Genomic DNA, 20999 nt, shown 5'->3' with positions numbered 1-20999 from the left:
GGAAACATTAGACAAACCCAAATTGAGGGATATTCAACAAAATACACAGTCTGTACTCCTCAAAAATGTCAAAGTCATGAAAGACAAAGACTAAGGAACTATTCCAGACTAATGGAGACTACAGAGACATAACAACTGAATACAGCATGTGACCCTAGATTGGCTCCTGGCCCAGAATTTTTTTTCATTGTTTATAGAGGACATGAGTGGGACAGTGGGCAAATTTTGAGTGAGATCTGTAGATTATAATACTGTATCAATGTTCATTTTCAGAGTTTGACAATTATACTGTTGGTTATGTGAGAAAATGTCTTTTTTTTTAGTAAATATACATTAGTAAATATATATTAGTCAGAGTTCTTCAAAGAAACAGAACAATAGGATATATATGGAGAGAGAAAGAGCAAGTAAGAGAGAGAAAATGAGACAGAGCAAGAGAGAGAGAGAGAGAGAGAGAGATTTATTATAAGGAATTGACTCACATGATAATGGAAGCTGACAAATCCCGAGATCTGCAGGGTGAGTCAGCAAGCTGGAAACCTAGGAGAGCTGATGGTGTAGTTCCAGTCCAAGCCTGAAGGCCTAACAACCAACAGAACCAATGCTGTAGTCCCAGCCAAAGGCTAGCAGGCTGGAGACCCAGGAAGAGCCAGTGTTTCAGTTGAGTTTGAAGGCAGTAAAAAAGCCAATGTCTCAGTTCAAAGGCAATCAGACAGGAAAGAACTTTCTCTCTCTCTCAGGGAGGGTTAACCTTTTTATTCTCTTCAGGCCTTCAACTAATTGGATGAGATGGGCCACAACAGGGAGGGCAACCAGCTTTTCTCAGTCTACCAAAGTAAATGTTAATCTTATCCAAAACACACTCACAGAAACCCCAGGATAATGTTTGACCAAATATCTGAGCATCCCGTGGCCTAGTCAAGTTGACACATAAAATAACCATCACAGATAGTTAGAGGTAAATGGACTTTATCTCTGAAACTTACTCTGAAACAGTTTAGGAAAAAAAATTATATATGTGAAGATAGATACATAGAAATAAAGCAAGTACAATAAAATGTTAATATATGGATAATCTGGGTATCAGGGTGAGGGATAGACAAGAATTATTTGTACTATTTTTGCAATTTCTGTAACTCTGAAAACACTTAAGAAAAAGTTAAAAATACAATTCACACATACACAGAGCCATATATCCAACTTGACATCTCTTCTTGAATATCATAAAGACACTTCAGATTTAAGTCCAAAACAGTACCGGACACATAATCGTCCCCTTCCCCACTCTTCCAAACCTGGTCCTCTTCCAGTATTCATCTTAGGGAATAAATGCAATCCATCGAGATGCAGAAACCTGATAGTTATCCTTCACACTTTCCCTCCCATAACTGGCTCATTACCACATCCATGAATTTTACCCTACTAATATATTATCTTGTAGCCACAATTTCTTCCCATCTCATTCTCCACCTCCACCACCACAACCTTGGTCCAAGTCATCATCATCTTTCATCTAGACTACTACAATAACCTCCCAGCTGGTCTCCCTTCTTGCACTCCTACCTCCTCTACAGTTTTCCACACTGCAGCTAGTGATCTTTGCAAAATACACATTGAAAGAGGGCTAAATGCAATACATGATCCTCCACTAGCTTTCTAAAAATAAAAAGTTATAAAGGACACTAATGAGACAACTGGGGAAATCTGAATATCAACTGTATATTAGGTACTGGTATGAATATTAAATGTCTTAGGTGTGGTAGTGGCATTGTGGTTATGCAGAAAAATGTCCTTGTCTTAGGAGGCACATGCTGAAGCATACAGCAGTGAAATGCAAAACTTTTTTTACAGCTAACTCTCAAATGATTCAGCAGAAGTGGTACATTTTATTTTTATTATACACACACATATTCAAAGATTAAAAAGCAAATCTCACAAAATGTCAGTAGAGAATAAATGGGGTGCTCACTACTAACCTTGCAACTGACATTAAGCTTCTTGAATGTGATAAGGATATCGTGGTTATTTAGGAGAATATCCTTGTTCTTAGGAGATACTTATTGGAGTACCTAGGGATGAAATGTCATGCTATCTGCAACTTCCTTTCAAAAAAGTATATAAATATATTTCTAAAGCATATAGGATACATAAAGGACTTAAATATAAAAGTATATAAGTATTTAATATATAATATGTAAAAAATAGTGAAAGTAGAGGATATTGCTTTGTACTTTCCAACTTTTCTGCAGGTTTGAAATTTTTCAGAATTAGAAGTTGGGGGAAATACATATATGGAGAAATCTATAAAATATGAAGGATACAAGATAAAATATAGATTGAATTGACAAGTTATCTATCATCTTGGAAAAATCTCATCCCTGCTTAAAACTTTCCCTTCCTTCCTACTGCTCCTAGGATAAAGACAAAACTGCCTAACAAGACCTACAGGGCCCAGCCTGGTTTGGCCCCTTCCTCTTCTCGCCACAGGCCTATGCACTCACCCCAGCTCCCAACACCATCATCTCTGCCCTGTCGGTTCCAACCATGCCTAACTACACCCAAAGGAACCACCAGGAGGAAAGTACTCTCCTCCTGGCCTTTGTACGAAAGCTACCACACTATAAGCACTGAGAAAGGATTTTTGTCTCTTCTAAACTGTTCCCCTAAACTTTCTCTTCTCCCCAAAGTCTGGATGGCGTGCCTCCTTAGCATCCTGTTCTTAGTCCCATCACAGCACTCGGCACATAGTATTGCACCTGTCCCCTCATTTAACCATCCTCTCCGGCGTTCTGTAACCTGCCTGAGGACAGGGCCTGTCTTCCCTCCCTAGCCTCCAGAACTGGTCTGGTGCGCAATAATTATGTATTCAATAAATGAAATAGACTGTATTTTCTCTTATGTAAAATAAAGGAGTTGGGCTACATGACCTATAAGATCTATATTGGGAATAAAATGGGTAGAATAATCCTAAATCCAACTGCGCCGAACTCCCATTTTCTTCGCAATTCTTCCAATTCGGCACCTCCATCGACGTCCCGAGTCGGGCTAAGTGGAGACTACAGTTCCCGTGAGCCCTCGGGGTACCACGTGACCGCTGCCGGTTCTAATCGAGTTGCGAGGACTCCACTTCCCAGCGTGCCTCCGGACGCGAGGTCTGCATTCCGCTCAGAACGTCGGGAGTTCTGGCCCTGAGGGGTAACTGCTGCAGCCAAGACTGAGTGCAAGGTAGTGAGGGCCCAGTCTGGGGTTCAGAGGGGACGTGTGGACACTGGCTCAACTAAAAGCCCGAAGCTTCACATACTCTACTTTTGCAGCCTCCAGCCTATTCCTTACGAATCCCCGTGGTAACGAACGTGCCTCGCGCACGGGCCCTGTCTCAAACCCCGTCGCCGCTCCGCCGCCCGCGGAGGCTAGATTCCCGTACGTCACACGGAGGGAAGGGGCGGTGCCTTGCGTCTCTCGCGTTGAGGCGGGTCCCAGCAGGAGCCGAGTGTGGACGTTCGCCGCGGGGGCTGGGGTAGCTGGGAGACTGGTCTCTCACGTAGTGCGAGGCCCTGTCCCTCACTGTTCCCGTCCTTCTCCCTGTGGTAGCCGATGCTGAGTGGGCAGCTGGTCGGACGCTTCTTCTCCATGGCCGGCCGCGTCTGTCTGTCCCGGAGCAGCGCGGGATCGGGGGCCGTCGGTCCCGTCGAGGCCGCCATTCGCGCGAAGTTGGAGCAGGCCTTGAACCCCGAGGTGCTGGAGCTGCGTAACGAGAGCGGCGGCCACGCGGTCCCACCAGGCAGTGAGACCCATTTCCGCGTGGCAGTGGTGAGCTCGCGCTTTGAGGGACTGAGTCCCCTCCAAAGGCATCGGCTGGTCCACGCGGCGCTGTCGGAAGAGCTGGCTGGGCCAGTCCACGCGCTGGCCATACAAGCGCGGACCCCTGCCCAGTGGAGGGAGAACCCTCAACTGGACACGAGCCCCCCCTGCCTGGGCGGGAGCAAGAAAACTCGAGGAACTCCTTGAATCCTGAGAGAGAGGGAGAACCAGGATCCAAATGGGTTGGGTGAGAATAAACTACTGGGGCCTTCTTTCCTTCTGTACAGTCTGGTATTTGTAAGGGATGAGGACCCTGGGACCCGTTCAACCGGCATATACACATACTCTGCAGACAGCAACTCATTTCACCTCATAGCTAACCCAGGGAAAGAGTAGAGTCACTCCTGTTCTTGCCATGGACTATTCAGGGAAAAGTACGCAGTTATTTCGAATTACATTGTGACTAAAGAACCACTAGACCTTATGAGTCGCAGATAATCCTGTACACTAAAAGAGAAATTGTCATATGAGTTGAATTGCTGTGTCATTAGTGGCCTGTTGAATCAGTGCTACAGATGTTCTTGGGAGAAAAAAGATACTTGAAGTGTAGGGCAGTCAGGAAGGGCTTTATTCAATCAAAAAGGAGAGGAAAGGTGTTGCAGGCAGAGGAAAGAGCCCAAGCATAGGCACAGAAGCTGGACAGGCAGCGAGTTATTGTACAAGACAGCAGTTACAGACACATTTGAACTTCAGACTTGGGAGTGTTTGGCTTTCTAACAACATGCCCATTTCCAAAAGGATTTGCGTTTGTTCGTGAGAAAAATCTTTTTAAAAAAATCACTACAGTAACAAAAAGATGATAACCTAGGAGATGAATATAGAAGATGGAGAAAACTTTATATAGCACTTTTTCCTTTGAGCCTTCCAAACGTCTTATTTCTGAGGGGAACTCAAGTGATATCTAAATAAGCAACTTTGCAATGATCTCAACGTAGAGATGGAACTTTGTAAAGAAAAAGCTTGATTAACGCGTGTCGACCATTTCTTGCTAAAGAGTATAGACTGCATTTGGTTGGGCAGCAGGGAGTCACCGAAGAGTTTTGAGGAAAGGCATTTCAAAGAACATTTTGGGATAGATTGATCTGACAGTGATGTAGGAGATTGGAGGCACAGAGATCAACCAGTGGTGAAGGTGGAACCCTGACCAAGAGGTCAGCTGTGGAAATGGAGAGGAAGGAGTTGATTTGAGAGCTCCCACTTAAAAAGTCAGAAAAGGGCTTGATTCAAACAGTAGTGACCCAGAGAGAGGGGAGCAATGGTAACCTCTCGGCAGTGGTTTTCAGATTTCCTCACAAATAAGAGTTCCCAAGGGAACTTGTTTAATATGTACAGTCTAGGTCACCTCTCTTCTGAAAAAAAGGATTCATCTCCACAAGTTGAGAATGGAATCTGGAATCTGTTTTTTTAAAAGACACAAGAGGGTTTGGAGGAAAATTAATTCTGTTCTTAAGAAATAATACTCCAAGTTGTTGGTTTCCATTTTTGGAGATTTTAGATTTTTAAAAAATTATTTTGTAATATTGCAGCAAAAACTCTAAATATGAGATCTACCTTCTCAAATGTTTAAGTGCACAATATATTATCACTGACTGTAAGCACAGTGTTGTACAGCAGGTCTCTAGAGCTTATTTATCTTGCGTCACTGAAATCTTATGCCTGTTGATTGGTAGCTGCTTCTCCCCCAAGCCCTTGGCAACCAACATTCTAGTCTGAGTCTATGAATTTGACTATTTTAAATAATTAATATAAATAGAATCATCCAATATCTGTCTTTCTGTGACTTATTTCACTTAGTGTAATGGCCTCATGATTTATACATGTTGTCACATATTGCAGAATTTCCTTCTTTTTTAAGGCTGGCAGATACTCCATTGTATGTATAAACTATCTGTTCTTTATCCATTCTTCCACCCGTGGACAGTTAGGTTGTTTCTACATCTTAGCTATTGTGAATAATGCTACAATGAACATGCTAATGCCTCTCCAAGATCTTGATTTTAATTCTTGCGGATAAATACCCAGAAGTGAGATTGCTGAATCATATGGTACTCCTACTTTTAATTTCTGAGGAACCTCCATATTCTTTTCCAGGGTGGCTGTACCATTCTGCCGTCCCATCAACAATGTGCAAGGGTTCCAGTTTCTCCACATTTTGCCAACACTTTTTTTTGATAATCGCTATCCTGACAAGTGTGAGGTAGTATCTCATTGTGGTTTTGACTTGCACCTCCCTGATGATCAGTGACATAGAGCATTTTTTCATATTTACCTATTGGCTGTTGTATGTCTTCTTTGGAAAAATGTCTATCCAAGTCCTTAGCCCATTTTTTAATCAGGTTATTCGTTTTTTTGCTGTTGAGTTATAGGACATTATCCCAAGTTTTCAAATCTGGGAGACGGAGGGGACACTCCACCTGTAAAAGTGGAAAGGTCAGGAGAGAGAGACTGACAGGAAATCATGTTTTTCTGGCCTCCCAGGACCCTCTTAGGAGGCAGGTCAGAGTTGGATATAGGTGGAGGCAAAGAAGCAGATATAGCCATTTTGGGTTTTAAGGATTTGTTTCCTTTTTATTTTTCATCAATATTTTCATTTCATTTTTCACATCAACATAGTTGGGTTTAGGGTTCCCCAGGAGAGTAAGGGAGATGGATGGGTCCCTCCAGGGGGGTGCAGGGAAGAGGGCTACGTCTAGCAAGTGAAGGGTGAGGAAAGGGCACACACTCGTACACTGGGCACTGGAGGGGAAAGCAGTCCTTTGAGCACAGACACCAGAGTTAAACAGTCACCACCTGGTTCAGTGTTACAAAATGGGAGTGACCACAGGGAGGGGGCACCGCCAGACGCAGCATGAGGAGGGTGAATTTGGATTTTCTTTTTTTGTTGTTTTCACTTTTTTCCTTTTAATTTTTTTTTTAACATTTACAAACAGCTAAAAACTACAACACATCACAGCTACAGTGGGGGGAAAGGGGGCACCAAAGAAAGCAGCCACACGGAGTGGGGTAGGGCAGGAGCAGCTTTACCTACAGGGGCTATCCTGTGAAGAGGGTGAGATGGGGAAGCTGAGGCTTCTGGTCCCTGCATTAGGGGCCCCTGGCTTACTGCCTAACCTCTTCCCACTTTAGAGGGGTTGCTGGGAAGGCCCCTGGTTCCTGGCCCTGCCCCTTGTGCTTTTTGATCTGCTGGTTTGACCATATGCCTAGTTTCTTTCCCTCCCCTGCTACCCTGCCTGTGAGGGGACGGGGGTGGGGGTGGGAGGGCTGCTGTGCTGTTCCTGTCTGTGCTGTAGTGGGTCAAGCCTCTCACTCCAGAGGAGGCCTGTGCTTCCTGAGAGGAGGGGAGGAGGTGACCTTGTCAGGTGCCCTCAGATTTCCCTACACTGTGGGACACTTATCCCAGCCTGGCCTAGGGCTCCTCCCTCCCAGGCCCGGCCCAGAAACAAGATGAGAGGAGATACTGTGGGAAGCAGGGCTGTGTGTGGGTCCACTGAAATTATCCTTGGCTTGTATTTCAGGACAGTATAGTCACACCCCCGGCCCACGGCACATACACATGCATACAAAAGTGTACCCACATGTTCATGTTCACACAAACACAGTCCTGCTGAGCTGCCTCAGAACCTAATATATAAATAAATAAGAATCAGAAAGCTAATTTCATAAAATTCAGGCTTCTTACTTGGAGCCCAAACTGAGGAAGCAGAGGCCAGGGCGCTGAGATTTACTGCTGCTCCCCCAGCATCCAGCAGCTGTGAGGGGACACCAGAGGCCCCTCTGACTCTAAGAAGTTCTTTTGGTCCATGGTCTACACAAAGCCCCAGCCCCCCCATGGTCATATGCCTGTGGTTTCGCTAGGGCCCAGGCAGAGGGGATGAGGGGAAGGCAGGAAGCCTGATCTATAGCCCCAGGAGCCAGGAAGCGCAGGGGCCTCTCACTAACACTGGGGGAGAAGGGTGGGGCCGAGCCTTCTCTTGTGCAAAGTCGAGGGTGGTAGGAGGTGAGGAGTAGATCTGCATCCCAACACTGGGATGGAGGCGCCTTCCCTGTAGTCCCTGCCCATGGGGTCACACACATGTGCGCGCTCTCTCTCGCTCTCTCTCTCACACACACACACACACACACACACACAGCTAAGACACCAAACACGGGCGAGTGGGAAAAGAGGGCTCTGGGAGCCATGATGGCAGGGCAGGGAGGGGAAAGAAGGAGTTGTTGGTCTCACAGTGTGCCTGCCACCCCCAAAGCCCCAGAAGCTCCCTCACTGCAGCACCTGCCCCCGGGTCTCAGGCAGCTTCAGGGCCAGAGAACTACCAAGGGCAAGGGCAGCTGAGGCAAAGAGGATGGGGGCAGCCTTGGTGATTCCCACAAAGGATGTGAAGATGCTGATCCCCAGCACAGCTGCCAGCTTACACAGGGCATTCAGGAAGCCGAAGGCTGTGGTCCTGCTCAGGAGTCCCCCAGCGCAGCACGCAGCAGGGACGGGCCGGCCCAGAAGGGAGACGATGGAAGAGCAGTGGGAGGGTTGGTGGGGGAAGGGCAGGTAGGTGGGAAAGTGAAGGAAAGATGGCAGGCAGTGTCCAAGAGGGAGAGGAAGGATGGAGAGATGAGAGGTGATGGATGCACATCAGGAAATAAGGATAAATTGGGAGGCAAGGGGAAAGGACACCAAAAAACTAGGTTAATAGTTAAGACTTCAAGGAGTGAATACAAAAGCTACCAGTTTTTAGAGGAGAAACTAAAGGGGAATGTGTACCCTTTTACCCCTGAAGATGCCTTTCCCAGTCAGCCCCCTTCCTCACCCTACTTCTGCCCTGCCCTCTGGGCCCGAACCCTGCTACCCTGCCGCCACCACACTCCAGCTACCTCTTGTCCGAGGGGTAGAGTTCAACAGTCAGCACGTCCAGCGAGTTCCAGGATGCAATGCTGACCCCCCCAAAAAGGCAGAGCAAAGCGATCATGGCTGACTCGCTGTTCCCAAAGGACAGGAAGAAGCAGGAGACACAGGACATGACGCTGGAGCCAGCTAGAGCCGGGGAAGGAGAAGGCAGCATGAGCCTGGCCACGGGGGAAACCGTCCGCAGCCCACCCTGCCCTGTCAGCCAGCGTTGAGATGAGACTCTCCTCTTGCCAAGGTACCCCAGCCTCCCTCATAATTGTCCTTTTGTTAATAATACCCGTGCCAGCCATTTCTTCAGTGCCAGCTATGGGCCAAGCAACTCGATGCTTTACATGCACTGATCTAATATGTAGCTTCATGAGGCAGTTACTGTCATCACCCCCATGCTGCAGGTGAGACAGTTGGGCTCACAGAGGGAAAGTAATTTGCCCAAGGTAGGCAGTGGAGCTGAGATTCAAAATCCATCACCTCAAAGCCTGTGCCCTGCACTTGCTACTCCGCATACCTCCTACCCCCAGGGGAGCTTCCCTGCCAGACCCCTCGCCATCCTGCAGCCACCCCCAAGCAGAAGAGATAGAACCTTCTCTGGCTAAGCTCTTCCACAGACTAAGGTGAGAAGCCCATTGACAGCCTTCCCCTTCGCCAAACCCCTCATCAGTCCTGACGCACCACCACCCAGCCTGTCCCCTCACCGAGCATTCGGAGCCTGCCGATCTTGTCCATGAGCAGAGCAGACACAATGTTCCCAGGAAGCACAGCCAGCGTCCCCAGGAAGCTGACGAAATACACCATGTAGGCGCCTTCGCCCGTCCCTGTCACGTCTAGGGGGCAGCCCTCCTTGTTGTGCAGGAATGTGCTGTTCACCAGACGGCTGTTCACGAACTTGTACTCAAACAGGTCTGGGGGCGAGGGCCGAGACAGGCAGACAGTCACGGCCGGTGTGAGAGGGAGGAGCTGCGGCCTGTGCTCAGGGCTCTGCCTTTGTGGGGTTTGGCAGGGAGGTCACTCAGGATCATTCAGGGCGCTCACTGCCAAGCATCCGACATATCACTATGGGAACTGGACTCTGTGGCACAAAGTGACCATAATCTACAGAATGAAACAGGGTGACTGGCTGTTTCCAAGTTTTCTCATTAGTAGTGCCTGCTTCTTTCCCGTTCATACTTTTTGCCTGCTTGAGCTGACTGAAAGCAGTAGCGGTGCCATAAGTTTAGGAAAAAATACTGAGCAAAATATTAAAAATCATTAAAAGTCCCATCATTATTTTTTCCTGCAAGATGGGAAAGCTCACCCAGACCCCCATTTAGTGGTGGGAAACCTCAGTCTGGTTTCCAAAACCAGCATTTCATGCGTATGCAGTTTGAGGATCACTGTTAAAGAAATGGATTAAGGCCATGACCCCCAACCTTTCCTCTACCAAGTGACCTTTTTATTATTTTTCTTTCTCCCAAGGACCCTGTTTTGAATGATTTTTGCCCTCTTCAAAGGTGCATTAACATCACTACACTGAGTTGTTTCAATTCTAACCAAAGGCAAAGAAACTTCATGTTTTTGTCAGATATTTTAACTATTACAGAAAAGTTTTCAATTTCCATTAGATTTTTCAAATTATTGGTGGTAGTTCACAGGCCCCTGTACCAGCCTTCAAGGCTCCGGAGAGCTCAGCTTGCAGACCCTGAGCTAGGGAATGAGGAAGGTGCCCTCCCCGCCTCTTCAGGGTCCACCCAGCCCTTCAGTCAGACAGCCACTGGCCGCCCCACCTTACCAGTGTTATAGAACACGGTGTTGATGAATGTGCAGTTGCGGAAAAAAGTGTTGCTGGACGTGACATCCTCAAAATAACACTCCTCAAATAGGGAATCCTCAAAGGACACTGACTTCAGACGCAGCCCAATGAACCTGTAAGGCCAAGATGATGAAAGATTCCCATTCTCTCCGCCAGGACCCACTCCTTCAGTGCAGTTATAGGAAGCGGCAGCATTGAGGAGAACCACAGGTCTTTGGCTCACACAGGCACCTCTCGTCTGTGTGGCCCTCTGTTGTCTATGGCAGTGTACCCTGATAAACTCTTTTTCTAGTCTACAAACAAACAAACCCACAGGTCTTTGCCCCCCAAATACCTTGTCTCCGAACTCCCAGACTCACAAAAGAGACAAAGGGTAGAAGGAGCAGGAGGAGTGAAGTGTAAAGGTCCCCACATACTTGTCATTGAAGTACTGTCCCCCTCGGTGGATCTGATTCTCCAGGGTGAAGTTGAAAGTCACATGCTCTACACGCTCCCCTGGGAACACTTTGGTGCGGGCTGCATAGTCCACTGCTTGGAGATGGCGGATCATGTCAGGAAACCAGACAGTCAGGCCATAGTAGCTGAAGAGTGAAGGGCAGTAGAGTCAGACAGGGCTCAAGGATTAGAACCACATAGTCCAGGAGGGGGAATAGAGGAGTCAGTCCATGCCAGGACCTTGCCTACCTCCCAGCCTCATCTCTCACCTCACCTCATCTTTCACCAGTTGCTTGGTTCTAGGGGAACTTCAGGCTCTTCTGACCTTCCCACCATACTCTTTCTTACCTTCCAGGCATTTGTTCTTCCCTGTTTAAAAGTCTCCCCAGCCCACCCTTAGCCTGTCTAACTCCTGTTCATCCTTCAGGACTTAGATCCCCTCTCCTGCCCACCCCAGACCTGGGCTGGGAAGCCTGCTCGATCATGTGCTCCCAGAGCACCTCCCTCGCTGTGGCACTCATCACACTACCTTGTAGCTAGTTTTGTCTAGCTCCCTAAACAAAATTTAAACCCCATGAGGACTGGGACCACATCTGTTCCAGCCCAGCAGAGTACCTGGCACAGAATAGAAACTTAGTACTGTTCAGCCTGTAACGTAAGTTTGTTGGATTAATGAATGAAGTAGAGGAGCTGGTGGAGGATCAGAGGGGATCTGAACAGCATCTTCCCTCATTTTCATCCCTTTCATTTCCATTTCTTCCACCTCTCTCCCAACCCACAAACCACCACATAACACCTGCCCCACCCACCTCCTCACCTGAACGACATGGTGAACCACACGCCCATCATCATCAGAGTGATGCGTCGATATTCTGGACCGAAACAGGAGAGGAAGTTCCCCCAAACCTGGGCATAATAGAACAAAGTCAGGCAGTGGCTGACAGACAGTAGTTCTAGCACCTGCAGGTCCCAGTTCTTCAGCCCAGCCACCTCCCTTCAGTTCATGCATCACCCCCACACCCAGGCTGGAGCCCTGCCTTCCTCTCCGCCTCCCCCGCTCCCTTCTCTGTCTCCACCATCCCATCCCCCATTACCTGCCCTCCTAGGCTCAAGGCTCGGACCCCCCAGCGCTGGTACCAGGTCCCTGTGTCTGACTGGATTTCAATCAACTCATCCTCCTGGTGAATTGTCTTAATGTGGGTTACCTGGGGTCAAGAGAAGGAGTGAGCGAGCAGTCACATAGTCTGTATTTTCCACCCCTTCCAAGTACCTCAGTTTCTCTTGCAGCAGCAAAATGGGAGGTTGGTGGACATGAAACCCTGAGAGATTTCATTGAGGGAGTGTGGCTGGAGTGGCCTAGGAAGTGGTGGGGATAAGGAAGGTGGGTGATTAGAGAGGGGCCAGGACGGGGCTGGGGCTGCAGGGGCTTGGAGGACTGAGGGGTAGGACTTACTGAGAAGACTCGCTCAGGATGCCCCTTGGCTCGCATGTTGGTGTCATGAACCTGCTTCAGCACCATCCAGGCCTCATCATGCTTCCCATTCTAGAGCCACAGACACAATCCCCACATCTAGGTTAGCCCCTTCCTGACCCAGGGTTGGGGACCCCCTCCCTCCAAACTGGCTTCTGGAGTCACAGGACCCAAAGAGGCTCTTCCCCCAACCCCTGACGTATGGGCACATCCATCGTCCACTCTGAAAGAGCCCCAGTGGGAGTACAGCAAGATATCATCAGACTTGGAGGAGCTCAGGGTCGTAACCCAGGTCCTAGGCATCCCCTGTTACAACGGAGAGAGAAAACAGGAAATGACGATGGTGGGCAAGTATGTTGTCGGGGAAGAGGCAGCATCCTAACCCTGCTGGACCAAGATAAAGTTGGAGGGGGAAAGAGTAGGCAGCAGGATCTTCTCTTGAACTGTAAAGTCAGGGCCAGGGCCAGGGCCATGGCCAGGACCCCTGCCCGCAAATCCCTAAGCCACCCATGGTTGAGCAGATCCCATGGTTTCTCCACCCATGGAACTCCTCTGGAGGTACACTCCAAGACAAAGGAAGTAAGATAAAGTCCCCCAGAGCATGGACCCTGTGAGGAAGGAAGGCAGCCACAAAGGACCAAACCAGACCCACAGTGGGTGTTTGAACACAGGAGCTTCTGCTGCCCTACCCGCAGCCCAGCCCCATCCCCATCCCCATTCACCTCCAGGAAGAAACGGGGGCTCTCAGGCTGTGTGGTCAGAGCCCCAATGGCAAACACAGAAGGAAAGGCGCAGACGAGAACAAAGACCCTCCAGCTGTGGAACTGGTAAGCGGAACCCATCTGAAAGCTCCACCCTGGCAGAGACAGAGGCACAGAATCAGCAGAGAGGCCAGAGGATGGAAGGTCCTACCACTGGCAGCACAGGAGAGGAGGGAGAGAGTCTAGGGTGCGCTCCAAGGGGGCTGCTCACCGTAGTGCGGGATGATGGCCCAGGCCATGGCAGCTGCGTACACTCCACCGATCATCCAAAACATGCAGAGCCAGCTCAAGTGCTCCCCGCGTTTCTCCTGGGCCAGGAACTCCGAGAAATAGGAGAAGACAATGGGGATGGACCCTCCAATCCTGGAGGGCATTGGAAGAAGTCCGCGTTGGAAGATGGCCATATTCCTGGCCCCCTGCCCCAGTGCTCTGGATCCCCAAGTCCCTTCCGTCTTACAAACCTTTTAAAGAGACTCCTCACACATACCCTGTGAGCTCCCTCATCACAGCCATAAGCACCCATCCTTGGGACTCTGGGAAACAAGCAAGCAGGTCTTGGGGAAAGGGAAGAAATGAACATGAATCTTGAAGATGACTGCAGAGCGGGAAGGGAGGGGAGATAATTCTAGAAAAGAGGGGAAATCCCCAAAGGAAAAAGAATCAAGGAGTCTGAGGGCATGTGTGTGGGAGCAGGCCAGAAAAGAGCTTGGGGACAATGCAGAGAGTGCACCCAGGTGGCTGAGGAAGTGTAGGAGTTGGGCAGGCCAAGGCTTCAAAATTCCGGCAGATGTGGGCACCAGCAAGGTCTGTTACTGAATGCAGGAGATGTGTTGACTCTGGGAAGGGGATAACTCAAGGCTCCACAGGTGTCCAGGGGTGAGTCTGAGACCTGCTAGGCCTCTTCATGGAGTCAGGCTCAGAATGGAACTAGCGGATGGGGTGGAGGACTCTGCAGTGAACCAGACATGGAATAGCATTCTGCACAGGCAGCAGACAGGTCCTGGACAGGGAGAAGCTGGCCTGAAGACAGTGGGAGAAAGGAATTCATTCATTCAGCTCATACGTACTTCAGGTCCATCTGGTGTGCCTGGCACTGTGCTGGGCCCTAGAGACACAACAGTGACAAGGCAGTCCTGCCCTCCAGGGGCTTGGGAGGTGGACACTCACCCAACTCCAGAAAGGAGACGGCAGAAGAGGAAAGTGCCATAACCCTGGACAAAGGATGAGAAGAAGGCGAAGACGCTGTTGACTGAGAGTGAGATGAGCAGACACTGTCTTCGACCCAGCCGATCAGCCAGACCTCCCCAGAGGAAGGCTCCCACCATCATGCCCAGGTAGACAATGAGGCCTGGAATGAGGAAAACAGAGGCAGAAGGGATATAAGCAGACACACTTCAATTCTCACACCCCCTGAACATTAAATGAGCTGAAATTACAGCAGAATGGATGGAGTTGCTGAAGGGCTTCCAGGAGCTAAGTCTACCCAGAGATGAGAGCAAGTGAGAGAACTGTGTGAGCAAAGATGTTTGTGCAGGCCGGGGGGTCAAGGCAGGGATGCAGATATTGGAGACCCCCAGAATTCTTTCTCTCCCTCTCATTCCCTCTTGCTCGCTCTCAGTTCTCACTCTTGCTGTCACACACACATGAACACATAAACACACACACACATACAAGACACCCCCATATCTGGCTTACATGGAATGAGGAATGGATCTGCCTCGATTCCCAGACCCTCCCAGGGTCCCCTCGACCCTCCCTGCCATGATGCCCTCAAAGCAGCAGGAGGTGTCTCTCATGTTCCCTGGGAAAGAGGCACCATTCCTTCAATCCTCCCAGGAAATCCCACACTCAAAATCCATCCTTTACTCCTTTCATCTCCAATACTTCTGGTCCTAAAACTCTCCTGTTTCTTACTTCCTTCATAAAATCAGACTTGGAATTGATTTTAAAAGTCATCTACTACAAACTCCGCCCTTTACCCATGCCAAAGCCAAGCCCCAGGGAGAGGGCAACTGCCCGAGATCTTACAGCAACTTGGTGGCAGGACAAGACCGGGTATCTTTCTGAGTGAATCTAGGGGCTTTCCTCCCTCCAGGTCCCCATCAGGAAGGGTCATGAGAGACCACCTGCTGACCCCTGAGCACTCCCAAGGCTGACCAAGAGCAAGTGTGTCCAGTTTCTCTGGCTGAAGACCCAGGATCCTTCCCCTTCCACCCCCCACCACCTCAAATTGACCCTCCTCATTTAAACCAGAGTTTGAATACTGACTTCTTGTTCCCCCCCAAAAAAGGAAAGGAATCAGGTAACAGGTGGGAAGGCTCTAAAGAAACATTAAATGGGGGCCATCCCACCATGGCCACCTCCTGCAGAACTAAGCAGACCACCAGTCAACCACTGGCTCACACCCCAGCTGCCTGCCCTCAGGCCCCTCTTGCACAAGCAGCCTCGCTATGACCCAACCACCAGAGGAGGCTGTGTTCTGGGGAGAGTATGCAGAGGAACCTTGAGCCCTCTGGGGACATCCTGGAAGCAGGGTCCTTAGGAGCTCAGTAGGAGGAACAGGAGTGTTTCCACAGTTTGGAGCGGGACAGGGCTGGAGTGACCCCCAACGTCTTACCCAGCATGCCTTTGTTGGAGTCAGACAGGCACATGTCCTTCTCAGCACTGGGCAGCACAAAGCCCACCACGAAGACCTCGACACCATCAGCCATCAGCGCCAGGCCAAGCACGAAATAGAGTGTCCACTGGAAGCGGCCGTGGCCACACTCCCGAAGGATGGCTTCATACTGCTGGGCTAGTTCTTCCCGCTCTTTCCGCCGCTGTGCTTCTCCTCGCCCCCCAGGGGGGCCTTCCCCATCACCCAAGCCACCCCTCCCTCCTGCCAGGGGTGCCCCGTCTGCCATCCGCTCGCCTTTGCCCCCAGACTCTGCCCGAGGGATGCCCTGATATTCCCCTTCGTAGATCTCATCATCCTCATCATGGCCCTCGGTGGCATCACTAGATGCGCCACCTTCCTCCTCATCCTGAGCCCCTTCCCCGCGGTAATAGCCGTCAGCAGGGGCAGGGAAGTCATCATCATCCTCCTCCTCCTCAAAGCGGGAGTAGGATCTCCGGGAATATTCGTCCTGGACTCTGTCCAGGCCCTTCACCACCTTCTTGGCTGCATGCTTTTTGACTTCCTTGGCAATGTCTTTGGCCCCACGGATGAAAGCCGCCCGGTCTCTGAAGCCCTCTTCCATGATGGGGCTTTGGGAATGCTTCACAGGAGCTCCCCCACTCCTTATTCAGAGTCTGTGCAAGGACTCGTGGAGTCAGAAAGACCCCTTCTCCCAGTTACTTAGATGAAATGTGTTCGAGTATTTCTGGGCACAGAACAGGAGGAAACAGGACCTGGCCTAACAGACCGGTGTCTGGGGGGGAAGGCGGGAGAGGCGCTCTGGCCCACAGCCAGCTCAGTTGGGTGCATCGGGAAGGGAGAGGAGGGGCGGGGGAACAGGAGAGGGAGGGGAAGCCAGGTTGGGGAGGCTAAGCTGGGGAGCCAGAGTAACTCAGAAAGGCTGCTACTTCTCTTCCAGGAGATTCTGGAGATCTAGAAAGAAAGAAAAATATAATAATAAGAGAGAGAAAAAGGAGGTTGTGAGGGCTAAGACACTGAAGAAGGCCAATATAGAGCTCCTGCCAACCCAGAGTCCCACCTGGCCCACGTTGTACAGAGATGGTCTCTGCCTCAGGCCGGCACACAGTAAAAAGGGATGGCTATCTGGGCCAGCTGTGGGCCATTCAAGTGTACAAGCCCCCTTACTTTGACCTTGGAGACTAGACCCATGTGATTTGCTCCAGAGTCATGGTCACCTGCCCAGAGCCCTTTTCCTAACCTGTTGCCCCACATCAAGATCCGACCCTTTGCTCTACCACCAATCTGCAAAGCACAGAAGAGGAAACAAACTAGGACTCCCTGCTCGTCTGGTCTGGGTTCCTTACTGTGGGTGGAGCTTGAGGAGAATGTACAGAAGGCACTGAGTCCTCCAACCTGTTGCCGTCAGTCCACTGATGGCTTTGAAGGTGGGGCTTCACAGTCCTTCCCTCAGGTTCCATGTTTATAGGCCTCACAGACAGAGGTCTTCTCCTAACATAGCTCAGCAGGTGCAAACGCAGCTTCCAGAGTCAAACAGACTGGAGCCTGACCTCCTGCTTCGGCACTTACCAGCTAAGTGACCACAGGCACCTCCAAGATTCAGTTTCCTCTTATTTAAGAAGCAGAAAGTAAGGATTAAATGACAAACTGCATATAAACTCCTTTCCATAGTACCTGGCACATAAAAATTGATAAATATTGGTTATTACTCTTTGTGGTGGTGATAATGTAATGAGATGCCCAGTACTTCACAAGATCCCAGAACAAAAGCCACCTGTGGATGCCCTTTAAGGTGAGCAGCAGAAAGGGACACTGGCAAGGAGAAAGCTGGTTCAGTGCAGAACACATGACAGTTATACAACCTAAGTTGAAATCCCAGCTCTGCCACTTGCTTACTAACTGATCTGGGCAGCGATATTTAAATTGGGAATAATAATCTCTATTTTCTGAGTTGATGTGAGAATTCAGTCTCACAATAGATATTCTATTAGTTTCCTTCCTTCCTATTAGATTGAAAAATGTGAAAGAAGCAGCAAGCAGTGAGGGGCAAGCAGGGTGGGGGTCATACTTAGATGCTGTCGTATCCTCCCAAAACAGTCCCAAGACCCCTCTGTGTTCAAAATAATTCCAGCAGCTGGACCCACACTGTCTTCCTACAGACAAACAATATTTAAGGCTCACAAAAAGGGAGGTCTGGAACCTGAGACCACAGGGAAGAGGACAAATCAAAATCTAAGAAAGAAGTGATGACTGGTTTTTGCCACCTTCCTTCAGGACAGCGTGAGTGTGCCCTCTTCACTAGTGGGGGTGGGAATGGCAGTGACTGATCAGACTCATATGTTTCCAACATGGGGGTCTCAGGTCTATAGTTGCACCTCATTTCTCCATGGCCTCCCTTCCTAACCCCTCTTAATTCCCCTGCTCCTCCTCCAGGAGTCAAGGAAAAGGGAGTCCACAAATACCGCATTGCGTAGGAGGCTGATGTAGAATGAAGGGGGCCTTGGGCCTCCCCACCACAAAAGACATCTTCCAGAGGTAGGCATAGGAGAACCCCCTCTTCCTTCATAGAAGCAGAGGAAGCAGGACTAGATTCTGATCAGAGATCATTCCCCTAAAAATATCCGGTCTCCTTCTGCTCCCACACATCCAGGGCCTTCATTAAATGTCACACACACACACACACACACACACACACACACACACACACACCCCCCTGGCAGAAGGGGATAAGTAATGCTATGTGGTTCAAAAAGAAGCACTGGCAAGTGGAGCCCTACCCTGCCCTCAGGTTAGATGTGAGCAGTGGACCACAATGACCAGAACCAGTGACCCCTGTGTCACCTTCTTTTCTTTGTGGTTCAGGGCCCAAAGCATCCCCCATGTAAGAGAAGGGACTGTGAAATCCCCTTATTGCATGCAATTTGCTTTCCTCTCCTTTCTTTCCCAACTAGGCTCTCCCACAAACCCTGAAGGAGGCAGATGGACCCACCAGGAGCCATGCCCTGTGTTGTTAACACTCTTCACCCCTGAGAGGTCCGGTAAGGGTACGGAAGGCCCCCAGAGCCACAGCAGGATATGATGGCTCAACAGCCAGCTCCCGCAGGGCCAACAAGCCCAGGAGGTCAGGAGGGAGAGAAAAAAGGCAAATTCTTTCAGCTCATGAGGAAGTAGTGCTATTTTTAGCCCCAAAAGCAGCACAGGGTGGCTAAGCCTGTGGGAGAGAGACAGCACTTGGAGAGGTGGAGGTTAAAGGAGACAAGATGCAGGGTTACAGGGCCCTTTAAGGTTGGCTGGCTTCACCTGACCGGAAAATGTGCCCAGGAGATTTTCTGCAGAGGATGGGGGGAGGGGGGAGACTGAACAAATGCTTCCTTTCAGGACAACTCACTCGGCCCTGGGTAAGAGGGGAGTCTAGAAGCACCCCCATCAAAGCCCGTGACTTTGGGGGCCACCAGGTTCACTAACCCACCCTAGCACAGGTGACAAGGTCATTAAGAAGCAATCACTTATCAAAACATCCACTGAGGGGGAGGTGCTGGAGCACCATTCCCCATTACAGCTGGGTGACTGAGCCTCGGTCCCCACCCCAGGACAGTCAGGGCTGCACCTCTCCTCCCTGTACCCTCCCCTAGGGTTAGGAGGATGGAGCACCCACAGTTCTGAGGAAAAAGACCAAGTTGTCAGCCGAGAACGCACAAGGAGAAATACAGAGAGAAGGACGCCGGCAGAAACCACGACACGCACAGGCATAGAGACCGCCCCCGCCAGCGTTTGCCGCGACCCTCCCCATCCCGCCCCTGCTCCGGTCTAAGGCACGAGCCCCTAGAACTGACTGAACCCATTCCCTGAGAGCCTCCCCTCACCTTGGATTCTGCTGCTGGACAAGTGCCCACCATCACTCAGCACCCCCTCCCCCCTGCTCCGGAGCAACTGCCTCCAGCCCCCGCCATCCTGCCCCCAAGCCTGGCCGTTTGTCAGTTCTTGGTACCCAGCATTTCCGTTCTTCCGTCTCTTCCCTCCCTCCTTCACCTGCCCTTGCTCCACTCACCCCCTCCCAGCTCAAGTCCAGGCGCACAGAGGCAGCATCCATCCTCTGGCCCCAGCCAAGGTCATTTATCATTCATGGGGCGGGGTGGGGGGGCGCGGCAAGGTGAGGAGGGCATTGGAGTTTGAGGGAATCTTACAAGCCCCCACCCAGTTAATATCTGAGGAAGGTAGTTGGGACTTGGTTATTGCAGAGAAAAACGCTATATATATATATATATATATATATATATATATATATAGTCTGATAAGCGCAACGACTTAAATAAATGTCCATTCAAGCCATCACCAATCCCCTCACCCCTAAAGAGGGGATGGTCACCCTCCCCACAAGAAAAGCACCGGAGGATAAAATGGCTGCAAGGCAAGGATGCTTCTGCCCAGGGCGGGGCGGAGGTGAGACACTTAGAGAGGGGTCTTACCTGGGCTGGGTCCCCCCGGTAAGGGAGTCCCGGGTGAGGGCGGGGGTCCCGGCCGTGGGGCTGGCGGCAGCGGCGACTGCTCGGGTACCAGGGGAAGCGGCAATGCAGACCTGACCCCCCCACTTCCACGCTCCGGCCCCGCCTCCGCCCTCCCCCCTCCCGCACCCCCCCACCGCCACTGAGCATCGGGAGAGACCATTGTTGGGGGTGGGGGGTGGCAGAAGGAAAGAGGATGGGGAGGGACTGAGGTCTCCGCGGAGAAGCGGTGAAGGGGCAAGGGGTGTTGTCGGGGACAGCAGGAGATGACACACAGCCCTTCCCAGCCCCTTCTAGTTAAAGACGAAAGGACCCTAGGAAAGAAATACTGATGTCAGGAAGGCCAGTGGGAAGGCAGAAAGGGAGATGGTGATCGAGGCAGCCCCTTTCTCAGCTCCCCAGTCCCAGAATGGCAGGACGGACCAACGAATGTCAGGGACTCTCTCTGCCTTCAAATCGCCTCCCTTCTCCTTCTTCACTGTTCCCAGCTGAACTCCTTTGTACAGTCCTCTCTCAAATCCGGAGTGCTCACACTCCAATTCACCTGGCTATTTTAGAGAAAGCAGGAATAAAAAGGTGTGGTTTTTATCCTGAACTGCTGGAGGCAGAGACTCCTGGATGCCTGCCATCTCTTTCCAGAAGCAGTCCAGA

The 20999-nt window shown here is 50.4% G+C and overlaps 2 protein-coding genes across 5 annotated transcripts; one reads left to right on the top strand and one right to left on the bottom strand.

Moving 5' to 3' along the window:
* Positions 1–3102: 3102 nt before the first annotated feature.
* On the top strand, positions 3103–6039 carry BOLA1 (bolA family member 1). Of its 3 annotated transcripts, XM_072946655.1 has the most exons (3): positions 3126–3225; positions 3315–3420; positions 3592–4073. In XM_072946655.1, the coding sequence occupies exon 3, from the start codon at positions 3595–3597 to the stop codon at positions 4006–4008; it is 414 nt and encodes a 137-aa protein (XP_072802756.1). In that variant the 5' UTR covers positions 3126–3225; positions 3315–3420; positions 3592–3594; the 3' UTR covers positions 4009–4073. The 3 variants fall into 3 exon arrangements, with proteins under 3 accessions (XP_006216979.1, XP_072802756.1, XP_015105569.1); XM_006216917.4 differs by lacking the exon at positions 3315–3420 and having other exon boundaries at positions 3103–3225; XM_015250083.3 differs by lacking the exons at positions 3126–3225; positions 3315–3420 and adding an exon at positions 5953–6039 and having other exon boundaries at positions 3435–4048.
* Positions 6040–6411: 372 nt separating this feature from the next.
* Positions 6412–20421, bottom strand: SV2A (synaptic vesicle glycoprotein 2A). 2 transcript variants are annotated; one of them, XM_006216918.4, is made up of 13 exons: positions 20313–20421; positions 15829–16800; positions 14379–14559; positions 13423–13574; positions 13173–13306; positions 12433–12522; positions 12074–12184; positions 11797–11885; positions 10961–11125; positions 10524–10657; positions 9451–9657; positions 8725–8884; positions 6412–8303 (listed from the first exon to the last, which is right to left on the bottom strand). In XM_006216918.4, exons 2-13 carry the CDS (start codon positions 16448–16450, stop codon positions 8120–8122), a joined length of 2229 nt encoding a protein of 742 aa, XP_006216980.1. In that variant the 5' UTR covers positions 16451–16800; positions 20313–20421; the 3' UTR covers positions 6412–8119. The 2 variants fall into 2 exon arrangements, with proteins under 2 accessions (XP_006216980.1, XP_072802755.1); XM_072946654.1 differs by lacking the exon at positions 20313–20421 and having other exon boundaries at positions 15829–16894.
* Positions 20422–20999: the final 578 nt, after the last annotated feature.

Source organism: Vicugna pacos, chromosome 21, assembly GCF_048564905.1.
Source record: "Vicugna pacos chromosome 21, VicPac4, whole genome shotgun sequence".
Taxonomy (NCBI): Eukaryota; Metazoa; Chordata; class Mammalia; order Artiodactyla; family Camelidae; genus Vicugna; species Vicugna pacos.
Note: the sequence above shows the minus strand (reverse complement) of the source record. Positions and strands in the feature narration are given on the sequence as shown.

What these genes read in the sequence shown, in the direction of transcription:
- BOLA1 (XM_015250083.3), top strand. Translation starts at nt 3,595, where the DNA reads ATGCTGAGTGGGCAGCTGGTCGGACGCTTCTTCTCCATGGCCGGCCGC.
- SV2A (XM_006216918.4), bottom strand. Translation starts at nt 16,450, where the DNA reads ATGGAAGAGGGCTTCAGAGACCGGGCGGCTTTCATCCGTGGGGCCAAA. An exon ending in GCCCCCGTTTCTTCCTGGAG is followed by an intron (nt 12,523 to 13,172) that starts GTGAATGGGGAT and finishes CTGTGGCTCTAG; the next exon opens with AATGGGAAGCATGATGAGGC. An exon ending in TGGTTCACCATGTCGTTCAG is followed by an intron (nt 11,126 to 11,796) that starts GTGAGGAGGTGG and finishes TTCACTCTTCAG; the next exon opens with CTACTATGGCCTGACTGTCT.